The sequence below is a fragment of the Pelophylax lessonae genome, assembly GCF_965119305.1.
Source record: "Pelophylax lessonae genome assembly, chromosome: 10".
NCBI lineage: Eukaryota > Metazoa > Chordata > Amphibia > Anura > Ranidae > Pelophylax > Pelophylax lessonae.
The window spans coordinates 210,049,951-210,066,826 of NC_138777.1; the positions used below are offsets into that span (position 1 = coordinate 210,049,951).

The window sequence follows — 16,876 nt, forward strand, 5'->3', positions numbered from 1 at the left end:
TGGCATACCTACCTCTAACTGCGCAAGGTGTGACTGACCTAGAGCAAAGTTCACCCATGTCATTTGGCTGTGCCCGGTAATTGCTAGATATTGGCGAAAGGTTGTAGAGGTTTTGTCCACAGTGTTGTCCCCCCCCCCCCCCCCAGTGTCCTTAACCCCAGAGGTGTGTCTCCTAGGCAGGGCCAGGAGAAGGGGTGGGCAGGAGGGAAGGCTATCTTGGGCACTGTGGTATCATGTGAGGTGGAGGGGTGCCACAAGGAGATTGAGGGGGGGAGGGGGTTTGTGTTGTAAGGGGGAATTTGGGGGTAGACAGGGAGTAAGTATTGTTCTAGGAGGGGAAATTTGGAGGGGGATGCTAAGAGTGATGATTTAGGGGGATTTGTGTTGGGAGGGGGGAAGAAGATTTGTGCTAGGAGTGGGGATTTGGGGGGGGGGTGGGAGGGTAGATGTAGAGTGGGGAGGTGGAGATGTGTACTAGGAGGGGCAGTTTTAGGGGTAGAGGATTTGTGCTGAGGGGGGGGGGGGGGGGTTGGAGGATCAGGGGGCAAAGACGTGTGCTGAGAGAGGGTATTTCAGCATGGGGGGCGGATTTGTACTGGGAGGAGGGGGAATTTATGCATAGGGGCTAAGCATGCAGATTAGTGCTTTTGTGATTTTTTTTTTTTCTGATACATAATGCTGATACGTCTTTGGGGGGGGCACAGTTTGGCATATTCGCCCTGGGCTCTAGATGACCTTGTTCTGGCACTGCTCCTAGGCATCCTTGGTGAAGAGTTTTGGCCCCGATATACAAGAATACTGCTGAGGGAAACACTCTTTCTGTCTCGAAAACCCATAGCACTTAGATGGATCCAGCCTACTCCCCCCTTCAGTGCACCACTGGATACAATCAGTCAACCAAATTTTGCCTTTTGGGAAATTACTATACGAGCATAGGTGTTGTCCTAAAAAAATATTAAAAAGTTGGGATATTTGGAGCCCTTCCACTGTGACTGTATAAAACAGTATGCTATATTCTAGTAAATTTAGAGCCTACATTTTGTAATTGTTATTGCTTCATTATAAACCACTATATGCTATGTATGTACCCATTGATTTAAATTGTTGATAAATTTGACCTATTTTATGTTTGTTTGGTCTCTATGGGTATGAGACAAACTGTTTTCATTACCTTGCTCTTTTATTGCAATTCTCTTTAAAACAGATAATGTATAACACTATTCTGTATACTCTATTTGTGTATTTTGCAATAAAAAGAGTTAAAAAAAAAAAAGATCCCAAAAAGCTTCCCAGAAAATGTCTGTTAAACATAGATGGGTTAGGAGGTTTAGGGATACAGGGTGAGGGTTGGGGAGGTTAGAAAGATTGGGGGGCTGCAGGGTGAGGGTTGGGAAGGCTAGGAAGATTGGGGGGGATACAGGGTGAGGGTTGGGAAGGCTAGGAAGATTGGGGGGATACAGAGTAAAGGTTAGGAAGACTGGGGGGATACAGGGTGATAGTTGGGAAGGCTAGGAAGACTGGGGGGATACAGGGTAAAGGCAGAGGCGTAACTAGAACCTTCAGGGCCCTGATGCAAGAAACCATGAAGGGCCCCCCAGACCCCTGGCCGGGGCCCTTACCTTCAAGCCCAGGGCTCTTCCCACTAATCCTGGGGCTCTTTACACTCGTTGCATGGCCTTTTATTACGGTCCCGCGGCAGGATTCTTTCACAAGTTCTGCAGTGGGCCCCCTTCCTGCAATCTTGGGGCCTCCCCACAGTGGTGCAATGCCAGGGTCCGGTTGCAAGTGTGACCTTTGCGATCCTGGAAGTTCACCCACTGGTTTGCTACCGGGCCCCCTGGAGCATGGCGCCCGGTAGCGATTGCAACCCCTGCAACCCCTGTAGTTACGCCCCTGGGTAAAGGTTAGGAAGACTGGGGGGATACAGGGTGAGGGTTGGGAAGGTTAGGAAGACTAGGGGGATACAGGGTAAAGGTTAGGAAGACTGGGGGGATACAGGGTGAGGGTTGGGAAGGTTAGGAAGACTGGGGGGATACAGGGTGAGGGTTGGGAAGGTTAGGAAGACTGGGGGGATACAGGGTGAGGCCAGGATGCTTAAGAATACAGAGCTAGAGTTAGAAGGGATAGGGATACATAGATAAGGTTATAATGGTCAGGAATACAGGGTGAGGCTTAGGGATCCAGGCTACCTCCTCTTTGGGCAGATTGATAGCAGCAGGATCCATTGGCTCCCACTCCTATCGATTAACTCTTGTGATGAGGAATCCCGCTGTCTGTGTCAATAGACGCAGCAGCGGGGCTCGGGAGCGAACCTGCACGGTTGCCCACATGGGAATCTTGGGGGCACCAGCAAGAGAGGAGGGGTCGCTCTGTGCAATTCTAAGTATAGATATGTTTGTTATTTAAAAGAAAAAAAGGAAATTTGGTTTTTCAACTACTTTAAGGGTGGGGATACAGTGTTAGGGTTAGGAAAGTTAGGGATACAGAGTGAGGGCTAGCATTGGGGGTACAGGGTTTGGGGTACTGGGGGAGAGTTAAGGGATACAAGGTTAGGATAGATAGGTTTGGAGGGTTAGGGATATAGGGTGAGGGTTAACATTTAGAGGATCGTAGTTAAGGATTTAGGGTTAGGGTTATTGTCAATAATACAGGGTTAGGATAGTTAAGGGTAGGGATACAGAGTTAGGGATGGGGGTATAGGGTGAGGGTTGGGGACACAAGGTTTGTATAGAATTAGGGATGTAGGGTGAGGGTTGGAATTATGCGGGTTGTAGTTAGGGATAAAGGGTTAGAGTCAGGAGGGTTACGGATATATGGTTAGGATGTTTAATGTTAGGGATACAGAGTGTGGGTTAGGGATGGGGGTACAGGGTGAGGGTTGGGGATACAAGGTTTGTATGGTTAGGGTGAGGGATATAGAGTTAGGGTTGGAATAATGAGGGTTGTAGTTAGGAATACAAGGTTAGAGTCAGAAGGGTTACGGATACATGGTTAGGATGTTTAGTGTTAGGGATACAGTGTTGGGGTTAGAAGGTTCAGATGGTTAGAGATACAAGGTTAGGGTTAGGGATACAGAACGAGGCTTATGGTTAGTAAGGCTATTGTTAGTAATACAGAGTTGGGGTTAGAGTTAGTTTTCGGGTATGTAAACTAAATTTTTTATTTATAGTTCTTTTTTTTGTCTTCTCTTGTAACTAGTTGTTTTGTGATTGTCTATTGCTGAATGATTACTTCTTTTATTTTGTATGTTTTTTTTTTCGTGTTCGAAATAAACTATAACTAACTAATTAACTAACTAAGAGTTGGGTGGGTTAGAGTTAGGGATACAGAGTTAGGGTTATAGGAAGGTTACGGATACAAGGTTAGGCTTAGGGTTGGTAGGGTTATTGTTGGTATACTGGATGAGGGTTAGGAGGTTAGGCTTTGCTTTCTTTGCTGTGTTGGAGACCATTGAAAGACTTTGCACAAGAGCCTGTGCAACAACCCATAGATTACTACAAGGGTTTTGCATACATTATTTTTTTTTACTCTAGCAAGCACTATAAAATAGATAGGTTAGGTTTTTTTTTACTAATTTTTAGTATTAGATATTGTTTATTAATATTTTGTATTCTTATATATGTTAAGCTTCTTTTCTATTTAGGGAGCTCAGTAGCTCAAGCTGCAATTTCCACACACAAGTGAATGAGACAGAGCACTGATCTATTTATAAAAACTTGAACCGTTTTCCAGTAATCGCATCCTATCCATATTCTGCAGATTGCGCTCGGAGTCCTGGGCTCACTTGCTGCAGTTGTAGCCATCTTGGAGACCACTAGTTGGCTGCGGAGATCGGGCCAGCAGAATATTGGGATAATGGTGAGTGCTGTGTTGATTGGCTGGTGGACGAACCTGTCCATGAGGTCACAAATCTCCTTATACTGATCTCATGAATATCACTCTGGCACTCATAACTTTCTACATGACTATGATGATTATGGCGTCTCCTGAAAGTCCCAAACCCTGCAGCCTGTTGATTGGTCGAGAAGCTGGATAATGAGCTCATCATTCTGCTCTCTCTTCCGGTCAACAGGCTCTCAGCGGTGTACGGTGTGCAGTGTAGCAGAGGTTGTTTTGTGGTCGCTCCTTCTCCCATTCTGAGCTCTGCTGCACAGCAGATCACAGGAAACTGATATAGTTGCAACTTTTTTTTAAATCTCAATCATAGGCAACGCACATTCTACAAAAAATTGATTAATCTTTCAGCTGTGTGAAATTTGTCACATTCATACAGCATTTTTTTTTCTAGACAGACCTTTATTTCTGATAAAATGTTGCCAAAGTTTCCTGTGGTCAAATTATACTCCTTTCTTTTTCAGGTGATAGTTAAGTTTTTGGCGTTTTCCTGCGGAGCTATGGCAAATGCATTTTTTCTTGTTGTCTACGGAACATCAATCTACTGGCTAATCGCATTTAAGGTATTATTATTAGTTCCAACTTACATCAGTCTCTGCACCAGAGGAGCTTACACTCTAATGTCCCCCCACAGTTACACACTTTTATCATTATACATTTATATAGCTCTGACATATACCGCAGTGCTGTACAGAGAACACTGAGCCAATCCCATCAGTCTCTGAACCAGAAGAGCTTACACTCCAATGTCCCCCCACAGTCACACAATATTATTATTCATTTATATAGCTCTGACATATACTGCAGCGCTGTACAGAGAACACTGAGACAGTCACATCAGTCTGTGCACCAGAGGAGCTTACACTCTAATGTCCCCCCACAGTCACACACTATTATTATTATACATTTTTATAGCTCTGACATATACTGCAGTGCTGTACAGAGAACACAGAGCCAGTCACATCAGTCTCTGCACCAGAGGAGCTTACACTCTAATGTCCCCCCACAGTCACACACTATTATTATTATACATTTCTATAGCTCTGACATATACCACAGTGCTGTACAGAGAACACAGAGCCAATCGCATCAGTCTCTGCACCAGAGGAGCTTACATTCTAATGTCCCCCCACAGACACACTATTATTGTTATACATTTATATAGCTCTGACTTATACTTCAGTGGTGTATACTGTAACACTGAGCCAGCCACAGCAGTTTCTGCACCAGAGGAGCTTACACTCTAATGTTCCCCACAGTAACACAGTACAGAGTGTTTTACCATCAGTTTCTCACTATCTCCCACTGTTCCCCATCAGGGTCAGACAACGACAGTGACGGTTACCCTTCCTCCGTCTGGTGGGCAAGTTGAGACTGATTTTATCATCTATATGTCGCTGGCGTTTGCTTTAAAGGTAAAGTGTCTATTATTCGCTGGGGAGTCTGGGCTTAGTTTAGAATTGGATTCCTCATACTCTCTTATTCGCAGGTGTTGGAATTGCTCCACCTGCTGGTCACCCAGCTAACTGCCAACATTTTCCTCATCGACTGGGAGAGACCAAAGGACAAATCAACCTCCAATTCACAAGGTACAGTACAAAAAAAAAGATGAAAAATTGATCCCTAAAGACGGGTTTCCCCCCCAAAAAAAATACAGTGGCCCTTCGCAACACTGGAAGGCTTCAAATCTTGTAGTGAGTCATTCTTGTTCATGGGGAAGTCATTGTTATTATTATTAATAAGGATTTCTATAGCGCCAGCAATTTACGCAGCACTTTACAATATTAGAGGGAGACAGTACATATACAATACAATAAAATACAAGAGGATGATGGCAAATTGGGTCATAATCTCAAGTTTGTTTCCCCCGTCTGTTATAGTTTACTGTATGTAGACACATAAAGAGGGAGAACGAGCAGAACAGAAATTAATTTTGGTCATTGCTGGTTTGCATACGAGGAGGTTGAAGGAAAATTATATTACAAATTTATAAGTTTACCTGATGTATACAGAATTGAATATTTGACTACAGTTTTAGTAATTTAAATGTACTATATTAGTATATATATATATATATATATATATATATATATATATATATATATATATATATATATATATATATATTACTATATAACAAATATTATTGTTATAATAATAATAAAAGTAATTCTAACTAAATGTGATAAAAGAAAAAAAAAGATATATATATATATATATATATATATATATATATATATATATATATATATATATTACATTTATTATAATAATATTTGATATATATATATATATATTTTTTTTTTTTTTTCTTTTATCACATTTAGTTAGAATATTTGATATACAGTAATTCTAACTAAATGTGATTTAAAAAAAAAACATATATATATATATATATATATATATATATATATATATATAAATATATAGTATAAAAAAGTGATAGAATGTAGAATTTACATTTTTCTTCAAAGTTTAAAAGTTTTTCACTCCAACGAAATTAAAGGTAGAATTATTGGCAGAGTTGGCATGCGGAGACTTGTGCTTTGTCCTCAGTTATGTTGAGTAGGTCAGTATGGATTTATAACAATAGTCCCTTTTTTAATCGCTGAGTTTTACCTTCCAGGGAAATCCAATGTGAGTATATGGAGGACGGTCTTGGTGGCCAATGAATGGAATGAGATCCAGACTTGCCGGAAACTAAGCCCAATGTTTCAGCTCTTCATGGTGCTGCTACTTCTAGAGGTGACATTTTAACGTATATCTCTGCCTTTTAGAAAAAAAAAAATGGGTTTCATCATTTGGCTATACCAACATTATTGTATTAACGGCTTTACTTCTTTTTTTCCCCAAAAATGCCTCTTTAAGTGTTTCTGTGCTGTTATGTGTCCAATGTCCTGTTAACCAGAAAGCAGTTGGTAAAAAATACTTGTTGCTTCTTCTTAAACTTTCAAGAACTCCCAGGAGACATCCCCCTTTCATCTACATGATATAAACTTACTATTGAAATAAGATGTAAAGTTTTAAGAATCTATGTATTAAAAAAAAAAAAATATTGATGTCTTAAGCATTTGCATAGGCACAACTGATTCCTGTATTGTTTCTTATATAATTATCGCTGCTGAGCGTCATCGCCATCTAGTGGCCATGATCTGGTATTTAAAAAATACTACATTATGGCCACTAGAAGGAGCTGATGATCATAGGAGATAATCATATTACATACAATATGGGGATTGTTCATTCTGCCTGTGTGAATGCTTAAGACATCTGCAAGGCAAATATTTTCCTACCAAACCCCTTAGTGTCCGCAGGCTCAGAATCTGACCTTTTCATGGGCATAGATTATTTATTTATATTTAAATAAATACATTTGTATATAGCACCTCGGTTTAACGTCCTGCCCAAATCTTCTCATTGCAGGTTGTTGGTCTTAAAAACATTACAGCCAAGGACCTGAACTTGGACTTGAACCCTTCTGTTGGATCTTACCAGGCTCCTTGGAGCATCATCCTGAGATTCGGAATGGCGGCCTCCATGTGGTTGGCTGTTGGCCTGGCACAGGTGAGTGAAAGGTGCACTGGGGGCGATACCCATAATTCATTGCTGGCAGATACTGTTAATACTGGGGGGGGAGCAGTGTGTGCCTGTCAGTGTTAATTCCGTTGACAAAAAATATTTTCCTCATAATTTTCGTCAGAAGAATGTTTTCAGTGACAAAATCTCTGACGAAAATCCATGACAATTTTCGGCATGGATTTTTTTAGTAAGGGAAGAGGAGAGGTGCCAGGCTAGTGAGCTCCACCTTGAAACATGCATAGAATTCGCTCAATGTGAAGCCCTCAGTAGTGGTAATATTCCCAATTGGAGCCGCTGGGATCATAGAGAGGCAGTAAATGTTGGTGATAAAATCCAGACAAGCTGTCAGAGAGCCGCTGCCGAAACCTCAGAAGAATTGTCAGATGGAGCTGTCAAAATTCTGGGTGCTAGTAGCCAAATTTGGAACTGTTTCAGGGGTAAAACTACGTCTCCTTCATCAGCTGAGGAAAGAAGAGACTTATTAAGGCGGCATGGTTTTGCCTCTGAAACGGTTCCCAAAAATACAACTAAAACTAAAAAAAAATTCAGAAAACTAAAATACAATTAAAACGAAAACAATTCAAATGACTAAAATACGACTAAAACAAAAAAAAAATCCAGATGACTAAAATACGACTAAAACGAAAACAATTCAAATGACTAAAATACGACAAAAAAAAAAAACAATCCAAGCAACTGAAATTTAACAAAATCTAAAATGGCATTTTAGTCAAAAGACTATGACTAAAACTAAATTGATATTTGACGTCAAAATTAACTTGTGTGTGTATGTTAATAATATAGGAGATTATAGAGAGGTGCACTAGGAATGACTGAAGTAAAATATGTTTGTGTGAAGTGTTTAAATGCTATAAAAAAACACTTTTTTTAAACTCATTAAAAATGTCAACAATCCATATATATATATAGATTGTTGACATTTGTATTTGTATATATTATTGTTATTATATTTTTAATTTTTATACATTTGTTGTTTTTTTATGAATAACTTTGTTTTTATATTTGTATAATTTTTTTTATTATTTTTTGGATACCTTTGTTGTTATATTTGTATACACTGGCTATGATAATTATATACATTTATTATACTTGCGCACACTTATTTATTTTGTATACATTTGTTATGAAAAAAATGTATATACTGTATATATATTTTTTTTCATAAATGTATACAAAATAAATAAGTGTGCGCAAGTATAATAAATGTATATAATTATCATAACCAGTGTATACAAATATAATAACAAAGGTATCCAAAAAGTAATAAAAAAAATGTATTCAAATATAAAAACAAAGTTATTCATAAAAAACAGCAAATGTCTACAAATATAATAACAAATGTATCTAAATAGAATAACAAATTCCTTCAACTATAACAACAAATGTCTACAAATATAATAACACAAGGGGAATCTGCATATACAAATATAACTAAACAACCTCCTCCCTAAGGCTCCATTCACACCTGGGCGTTTTCAGCTCCAAAAACGCTCAAAAGAAACGTTTCCAAAACGCCCAACAAGTAAAACCCCATTCATTTAAATGGCCCCTGTTCACATCTGAGCGTTTTGCAAAACGCCTGTAGCTGAAAAAAGTACATGAGCTTCTTTTTGGGCTGATTACCAGCGTTTTTGATAGATGTCAATGAAAAACGCCTGAAAAAATCGCGGTAAAAATCGCGGTAAAATCGCGGTAAAAAACGCTACGCTCAAGTGTGAATGCAGCCTAAGGCTCCGTTCACATGTAGGCGTTTTGGGGCGTTTTTGGGGAGTTTTTCTGCTCTAGGATCAGCTCCCAAAACGCCCAACAAGACAAATCCTATTAATTTCAATGGCCCCTGTTCACATCTGAGCGTTTTGACGCTGTAAGAAAAACGCCCAACGCTCAAAAAAGTACATGAGCTTCTTTTTGGGCAGATTACAGGCGTTTTCCATTGGTTTCTATTCAATCTAAAAACGCCTGTAAATCGCGGTAAAAATCGCGGTAAAAAACGCTATGCTCAGGTGTGAATGTAGCCTTATTGAATAGCTGAGTAAATACAGAGAAGGATATGATAGATTAGGACCAATTCATAAAGCTTTATCACAATGAAAGAATCTTTTCCCCTGATGCTTTTTTCATCGGAATCAATGGGAACGCATGTCAGCAGCACGTGTTGTTGCTCTTTTCCGGATGTGTATTGCAATGCACTTTGTACTGAATGTCAGTTCGCATTATAACATGCATTGAGGCAGGCCTTATTGTATGCATTGAGATGCATTTTGACAGGTTTCTATTGATTTCAATGGGAAACGCATAAAGCAAAAAAGGAAAGATGTGAATCTATCACCACCTCCGACCAGCAAGTGGCGCAATAGCTGTAACTCCTGGGGCCAGTGTGAGGACAGCCGCAGATAGTCCTTAGGTAGCCATAGGTGTGGGACTCTGACCACTAAGAGGTTTTCCTGCTTCTTTTTTGTGCTGCTCTTACCATCCTGCCCTGGTGACAACTGCTCTCCCCATTGCCCATACAGTTGTCACTGGGACTGGAAATGGGAGAAAATCTACCCAAAGGATTCACAGACAGAAAAACATTTCAGAATATGTAACTCTTCCCCATTATAGGGAGATTCAGCAGACATAAGGTTCCCGTATATTTGAAATGTTTCTATCTGGAGCCGTAGGAATATAAAGAATCTCCTGGAATGGAGATCTCACCATGTAAGTGCTACAGATTTATTTCACTTTATTTTACAGATTCTCTTCTTCATCTTCATCTATGAGCGGCTTGTTGAAGACAAAATTAAACAGTTTGCCGACCTCTGTTCTCTCAGCAATGTGAGTGTTTATATGTCCTATAACAGTGAAATGTCACCTCTGTATTATATATCTTATATCTGGAGAGCGGTGATGTCACTTCTGTATAATATCTTATATCTGGAGAGCGGTGATGTCACTCCTGTATAATATATCTTATATCTGGAGAGCGGTGATGTCACTCCTGTATAATATATCTTATATCTGGAGAGCGGTGATGTCACTCCTGTATAATATATCTTATATCTGGAGAGCGGTGATGTCACTCCTGTATAATATATCTTATATCTGGAGAGCAGTGATGTCACTCCTGTATAATATATCTTATATCTGGAGAGTGGTGATGTCACTCAAGTATAATATATCTTATATCTGGAGAGCGGTGATGTCACTCCTGTATAATATATCTTATATCTGGAGAGCAGTGATGTCACTCCTGTATAATATATCTTATATCTGGAGAGCAGTGATGTCACTCCTGTATAATATATCTTATATCTGGAGAGTGGTGATGTCACTCCTGTATAATATATCTTATATCTGGAGAGCGGTGATGTCACTCCTGTATAATATATCTTATATCTGGAGAGCGGAGATGTCACTCCTGTATAATATATCTTATATCTGGAGAGCGGTGATGTCACTCCTGTATAATATATCTTATATCTGGAGAGCGATGATGTCACTCCTGTATAATATATCTTATATCTGGAGAGCGGTGATGTCACTCCTGTATAATATATCTTATATCTGGAGAGCGGTGATGTCACTCCTGTATAATATCTTATATCTGGAGAGCGGTGATGTCACTCCTGTATAATATATCTTATATCTGGAGAGTGGTGATGTCACTCCTGTATAATATATCTTATATCTGGAGAGCGGTGATGCCACTCCTGTATAATATATCCTTAAATCTGGAGAGCATGATGTCACTCCTGTATAATATATCTGGAGAGCTGTGATGTCACTCCTGTATAATATATCTTATATATGGAGAGCGGTGATGTCACTCCTCTATAATATATATTATATATGGAGAGCGGTGATGTCACTCCTCTATAATATATATTATATATGGAGAGTGGTGATGTCACTCCTAAATAATATCATTTTAAAATATTTAAAAACCTAAGAAAAATTTGAAGTCTTCTCCACCCCATTTAAAACTGCAAAAATATATTTATACAGAGTTGAGCTTTAATAAGAAGTTATTCAAATCCTTTCCTCGCTTCTTGTATTGGGTGTGCGATATTCTCATATATGATGATTCTGGAAGTTTGGATTTTGTGTTATGAGGAGGAATGTTCTTGCAGGTGTCGGTTCTGGTTCTGACCCACAAGTGTTATGGATATTACATACACGGCCGATCAGTACACGGACAAGCAGATGTCAGCATGGAGATGATGATGGACAATCTGAGGAAGGAGGAGGTGAGTGATGCTTATTGGCTGATAAATCCCCCAAAATAGAATCCCTTTTTGATACTTGTTTTTTTGATATATAATATAAAATAGGAGAATAAAAAAAAAAAAAAGTAAATGCTTTTTGCGCAGGAAAACTTGTGTCCACTGAGGGGCCTGGAGCCGGGGTCAGACATCCAGACCTTCGAGGTGGTGCTGAGCGATCGTGCACGGGAGCAATATGACAAAATAATGCAGCCGCTGAAGGAGGTATGGAGTTCTCTTCCTCTGCCACAATGTTTGAATTTAGCGGGTTAAGAATTGATCACCGGGCGGCACTAAGCCCAAATGACCGTTTTGTTTTGTAGAAAATAAAATTTTGTAATTGCAGAATATCCTGGGAAGTAACAGTTTAGGAGTTTATCTGGAGTGAATGTAAGACCTAGAATTCTGGTCATGGGGAAGACGTTCTCCCGTGCACCACTGTCTTCCTGTCTTGTAATCCCATTAATTAGAGCTAATTCATGCCAGATCCATTAAGCTGTGTTGATCTGCAGAGATCAGCTTAGGCTCAATGCAAGGGTGCATCGAAAACGCACAGAACTGCATGTCACCGCAGCACATCGCAACACAGACATAGAGCTGAATGAAATGTCATTTGGTGACAATGTAATAAAGTTAGAAAATAACCTACAGTTACGCTATAGTGCCCCCCCCCCCCAATCAAAATGGGGGTGACTGGAGAGAAATGAGAGCTCATTAATGTAAATCAAACATATATGAGACTTCCTGGTTCTCTCATTGCTATGCATGTTATTTTATACCATATTAGATATATTCATATTTTTTTACTTTTGTATGTGACTGTTAAAAAAGTGACTTCCCCCCCCTCCCCCCCCCTCCCACACCTTTCTCACTTTATTTCTGTTTCCTCTCCCTCTACTTTTCTATACCTCCCCTTTATTTCCTCTCCCTCTCTCCTCCCTATTTGAGTCTCCTTTTGCTTACCCTACTCTGTCCTCTCCTCCTTCCACTCACTTTCCTCTCTATCTTTTACTTTTCTTCTTATCTCATCTCCCACTCTATCTCCTGCTTTACCTAATTTACTCTCCACCCCCCCCCCCTACTCTTTACTCATCATCTCCGCACACCCACTCTCCTCTTACTCTCTTATCCTCCTCTCCAATTCTCTGATCCCACTCTCTGCCTTCTATTCTCCTCTGCCTCTCTTGCTCTTATCTCCCTCTCTTTTACGCCTTTCCCTCTTTTATTCTCCTCTCCCTCTCACTTTATTGCACTCTCTTCCTATTCTCCTCTCCTTCTCTTCTCTCTCATTCTCTTTTTCCTCCTCCTCTCTTACTTTATCTCACTCTACATTACCTCTCTTACTTTCTATCCAACTCCATTCTCCCTCTTATTCTCCTCTCCCTCTCTTACTCTTCTTTCTTTCCACTCTCTTCTTTCTTACTCTTCTCCCACTTTCACTTCCTCTCTAACTCTCCTCTTCCTCCCACACTCCTCTCCCTCTCTAACTCTCCTCTTCCTCCCACTCTCCTCTTCCTCCCACACTCCTCTCTCTCTCTTATTCTCCTCTCCCTCCCACACTCTTCTCCCTCTCTAACTCTCCTCTTCCTCCCACACTCTTCTCCCTCTCTAACTCTCCTCTTCCTCCCACACTCCTCTCCCTCTCTTATTCTCCTCTCCCTCCCACACTCCTCTCCCTCTCTAACTCTCCTCTCCCTCCCACACTCTTCTCCCTCTCTAACTCTCCTCTTCCTCCCACACTCCTCTCCCTCTCTAACTCTCCTCTTCCTCCCACACTCCTCTCCCTCTCTAACTCTCCTCTTCCTCCCACACTCCTCTCCCTCTCTTACTCTTCTTTCTTTCCACTCTCTTCTTTCTTACACTTTTCCCACTTTTTTGTCCTCTCTAACTCTCCTTCCTCCTAAACTCCTCTCCCTCTCTTACTCTCCTCTAATCTCTCCCACTCTACTCTCCCTCTCTTATTCTCATCTCATTTCTTACTCTTCTTTTTCTTTCTTGTACTCCTCTCTTTCTCCTCCTTTTTCTTACCCCATCTTACCCCGTTCTTATTCTTCGTGCCCTCTTTTATTCTCCTCTCATTCTCTTACTCAATTTCCTTCCTTGCTCTCCCACTCTTCCCTGCCCCACTCTACTTTTCCTCTTTTACTCTCCTCTCCCCTCTTTTATTCTCCTCTCCCCTCTTTTATTCTCCTCTCCCCTCTTTTATTCTCCTCTCCCTCTTTTTTTCTCCTCTCTCTCTTTTATTCTCCTCTCTCTCTTTTATTCTCCTCTCCCTCTTTTGTTCTCCTCTCCCCTATTTTATTCTCCTCTCCCTCTCCTTTTTCTCCTCTCCCTCTGTTATTTTCCCCTCTCCTTTTTCTCCTCTCCCTCTGTTATTTTCCCCTCCCTCTTTTTTTCTCCTCTCCCCCTTTTTTTCTCCTCTCCCCCTTTTTTCTCCTCTCCCCCTTTTTTCTCCTCTCCCCCTTTTTTCTCCTCTCCCCCTTTTTTCTCCTCTCCCTCGGTTATTTTCCTCTCCCTCTTCTTTTTTTTCTCCTCCTCCTCTCTTATGCTCCCCTCCCTTTCTTATTATACTTTTCCTTTCTTACTCTCCTCTCCCTCTTTTATTCTCCTCTTCCTCTCTTATGCTCCTTTCCCTCTCTTCTTATCCTTTTCCTTTCTTACTCTCCTCTCCTTTACATTCCTTCCCCACTCTCCTCTCCTCCTCTCCTCTTCTCTCTCTGTCCAGGCTCCCAGAGGCCAGAAAGCTGGGAATGAGAAGAACCCAATGTTACAGCAACGGATCAGAATCTACTACACCATTAACCGTTTCCTTTCTGCCTTCCTGGATCACGTATGTTCTTCTACGTAATGCTAACCACACACCATACAACCTGACTGGACAATTGTCTTTAGATTTATCAGCAACTATGTAGTATAAGAGGTTGCCTGAATGGATATGTAAATGGATATGTGTAGAAAAAATTATGGCAACACAGTGGCTTCATTTTAGTGCTGCAAACTGCATGGAGTTTGTATGTTCTCCCTTTGTTTGCATGGGCATAGTTCAGTCTTATCTGAGTTCCTCCCACATACTGGGTCCTTTTTATACAGATCTTTATAGAGATCAATAGCTCAAGGTTTAATTTGAGCACCCAGGTGAGTCAGGGATGTGTCTGCTCCCCCTCTCTACCTGCCTGACTGTGCAGATGGTGCTGCAGAGAGTTTCAATTAGACAGAGGAACCCTGAAAGCCAACAATTTCTTTGTAAATCTTTTGGTCCATCCTGTATTTAGTGAAGCCACAATTTATTGTTATTGCTGTCTCCATTTAGGCTGATTCCCGCTTTTTAATTTTTCTGGGGACCCCCAATGTTGAGTTTCCACCAGAAGAGTGGAAATCTTCCAATGAGAAAACCTTTTTTGGTGACAGTTATCTAAGAGGGGATTTCCCTCACATTTTTTCTCTTTATTTTGTCTATAGCGAAGGAAGTGAAGGCAAATCTCTGCAATAGGACAGAGATGGCGAAACATAGACCATCCTTACTCTATCCAAAATAAAAAAATAAATGTGTTTAGTTTCAGATATACCTTAAAGTGGTTCTAAAACCTCAAGGTTCTTTTTTAAAAAGAATGCATTCTCTCCAAAAACCTTCTCTGCTGCAGGATCTTCCAAAGCCCCCCCCCCTCCTTATTCTTGCCTGAGCCCGATCCAAACCAGCGATGTGCACGAGAGCAGCCGCTGTCTCCCTATTCATCAGGCAGATCAATTGCATCAAGAGCCATTGGCTCCTACTGCTGTCAATTAAATGCTGTGACGAGGAAAAAGGGGTGGGGCCAGGTTGACTGATCTGTGTCAATAGATGCAGACAGGACGGCTCGGGAGCGACCCCACTTGGGTGCCCACAGGAAAGTGGTTTTCCCTGGGGGCAGTCGCTGAAGAAGAGGGGCCTGGAGCACCGGCAGGGGACCCCAGAAAAGGAGGATAGGGGTTGCTCTGTCCGAAATATTGCACAGAGCAGGTAAGCATACCATGTTTGTTATTATACTTTTTTTTTTTAAACGAAGATTTAATGTTACTTTAACTTCCTCCCGCCAGCCGTAGAGACAAATGACTGTGGGCAGGATGCTCTGTTGTTCTGGGACAATGTCGTATGACATCGCCACAGTCTGCCCACGCTTGTGCGCCCGCAGGGGCGTGGAGCTCGGCGATTGCAGGCGTGCTGTGTCACTGGGACACGGCACGATTTCGGTAAAGAGCCAATGAGGCGGCTCTTTACCTATGTGATCAGCTGTGTCCAATCACACCTTATCACATATAAACACGGAAATGCCAGCTGTCGGCTCTCCTCGCCTCACACTGGCAGAGCGTGAGGAGAGCCGATTAGCGGCATCTCATCACAGGAGAGATCTTTACAGGACACTGATCATCAGTACAGCTCAAACAGTACCCAGCAGTGAGGCCAATTTGTGCCCATCAGTGATGCAAGTCAGTGCTGCCTTTCAGTGCCCATCAGTGCCTAATCATCAGTGCCGCCCATCATTGCCCAAAGTGCCACCTATCGGTGCTCATCAGTGCTGCATAATAGTGCCACCTCACCAGTGCCCTTCAGTGCTGCCTATCAGTGCCCATTAGTGAAAGAGAAAAATTACTGATTTACAATATTTTTTTACAAAAACTTTTTTTTTCCGGTCTTTTTTAGTTTAATTCGAAAAAAAAAAAACCAGCGGTGATTAAACACCACCAAAGAAAGCTCTATTTGTGTGAAAAAAAGGATACAAATGTAATTTGGGTACAGTGTTACATGACCGCACAATTGTCATTAAAAGTGTGACAGCGCTGAAAGCTGAAAACTGGCCTGGGCAGGAAGGGGGTAAAAGTGCCCAGTATTGAAGCGGTTAAGATTTTGCAGGTATTTCAGAAATAAATACTGCATTATAGCCACTGGATGGAAATAATGATCATAGAAAATCACTGTTTTAAATAAAATATGGAATTCATCAGCGCTGAGCAAATTTTTTTTCACATTTGTCCAACAAATATTTTAATAATAGACCCCTAAATGTTTATTTGTTAAGAAAAAATATATATAAATAATCAAAAAAGTAATTCACTTATAAAAAAAAATATACAATTTACCCCAAGTCTGTTATTGCTTCTTT

At 40.9% G+C, this 16,876-nt stretch overlaps 1 protein-coding gene across 1 annotated transcript in view; it reads left to right on the top strand.

The window, feature by feature from the left end:
* LOC309565547 (meckelin-like) overlaps positions 1 to 16,876 on the top strand; it is a gene marked incomplete at its 5' end in the record, with an annotated part of 67,933 nt that overhangs the window by 45,967 nt on the left and 5,090 nt on the right. The window contains 10 exons of the mRNA XM_082270505.1: positions 3,760 to 3,858; positions 4,359 to 4,457; positions 5,214 to 5,309; positions 5,384 to 5,483; positions 6,521 to 6,639; positions 7,318 to 7,458; positions 10,231 to 10,311; positions 11,607 to 11,723; positions 11,847 to 11,963; positions 14,464 to 14,568. Coding sequence (XP_082126631.1) covers positions 3,760 to 3,858; positions 4,359 to 4,457; positions 5,214 to 5,309; positions 5,384 to 5,483; positions 6,521 to 6,639; positions 7,318 to 7,458; positions 10,231 to 10,311; positions 11,607 to 11,723; positions 11,847 to 11,963; positions 14,464 to 14,568 — 1,074 coding nt within the window. The remainder of the gene's footprint in view (positions 1 to 3,759; positions 3,859 to 4,358; positions 4,458 to 5,213; positions 5,310 to 5,383; positions 5,484 to 6,520; positions 6,640 to 7,317; positions 7,459 to 10,230; positions 10,312 to 11,606; positions 11,724 to 11,846; positions 11,964 to 14,463; positions 14,569 to 16,876) is intronic.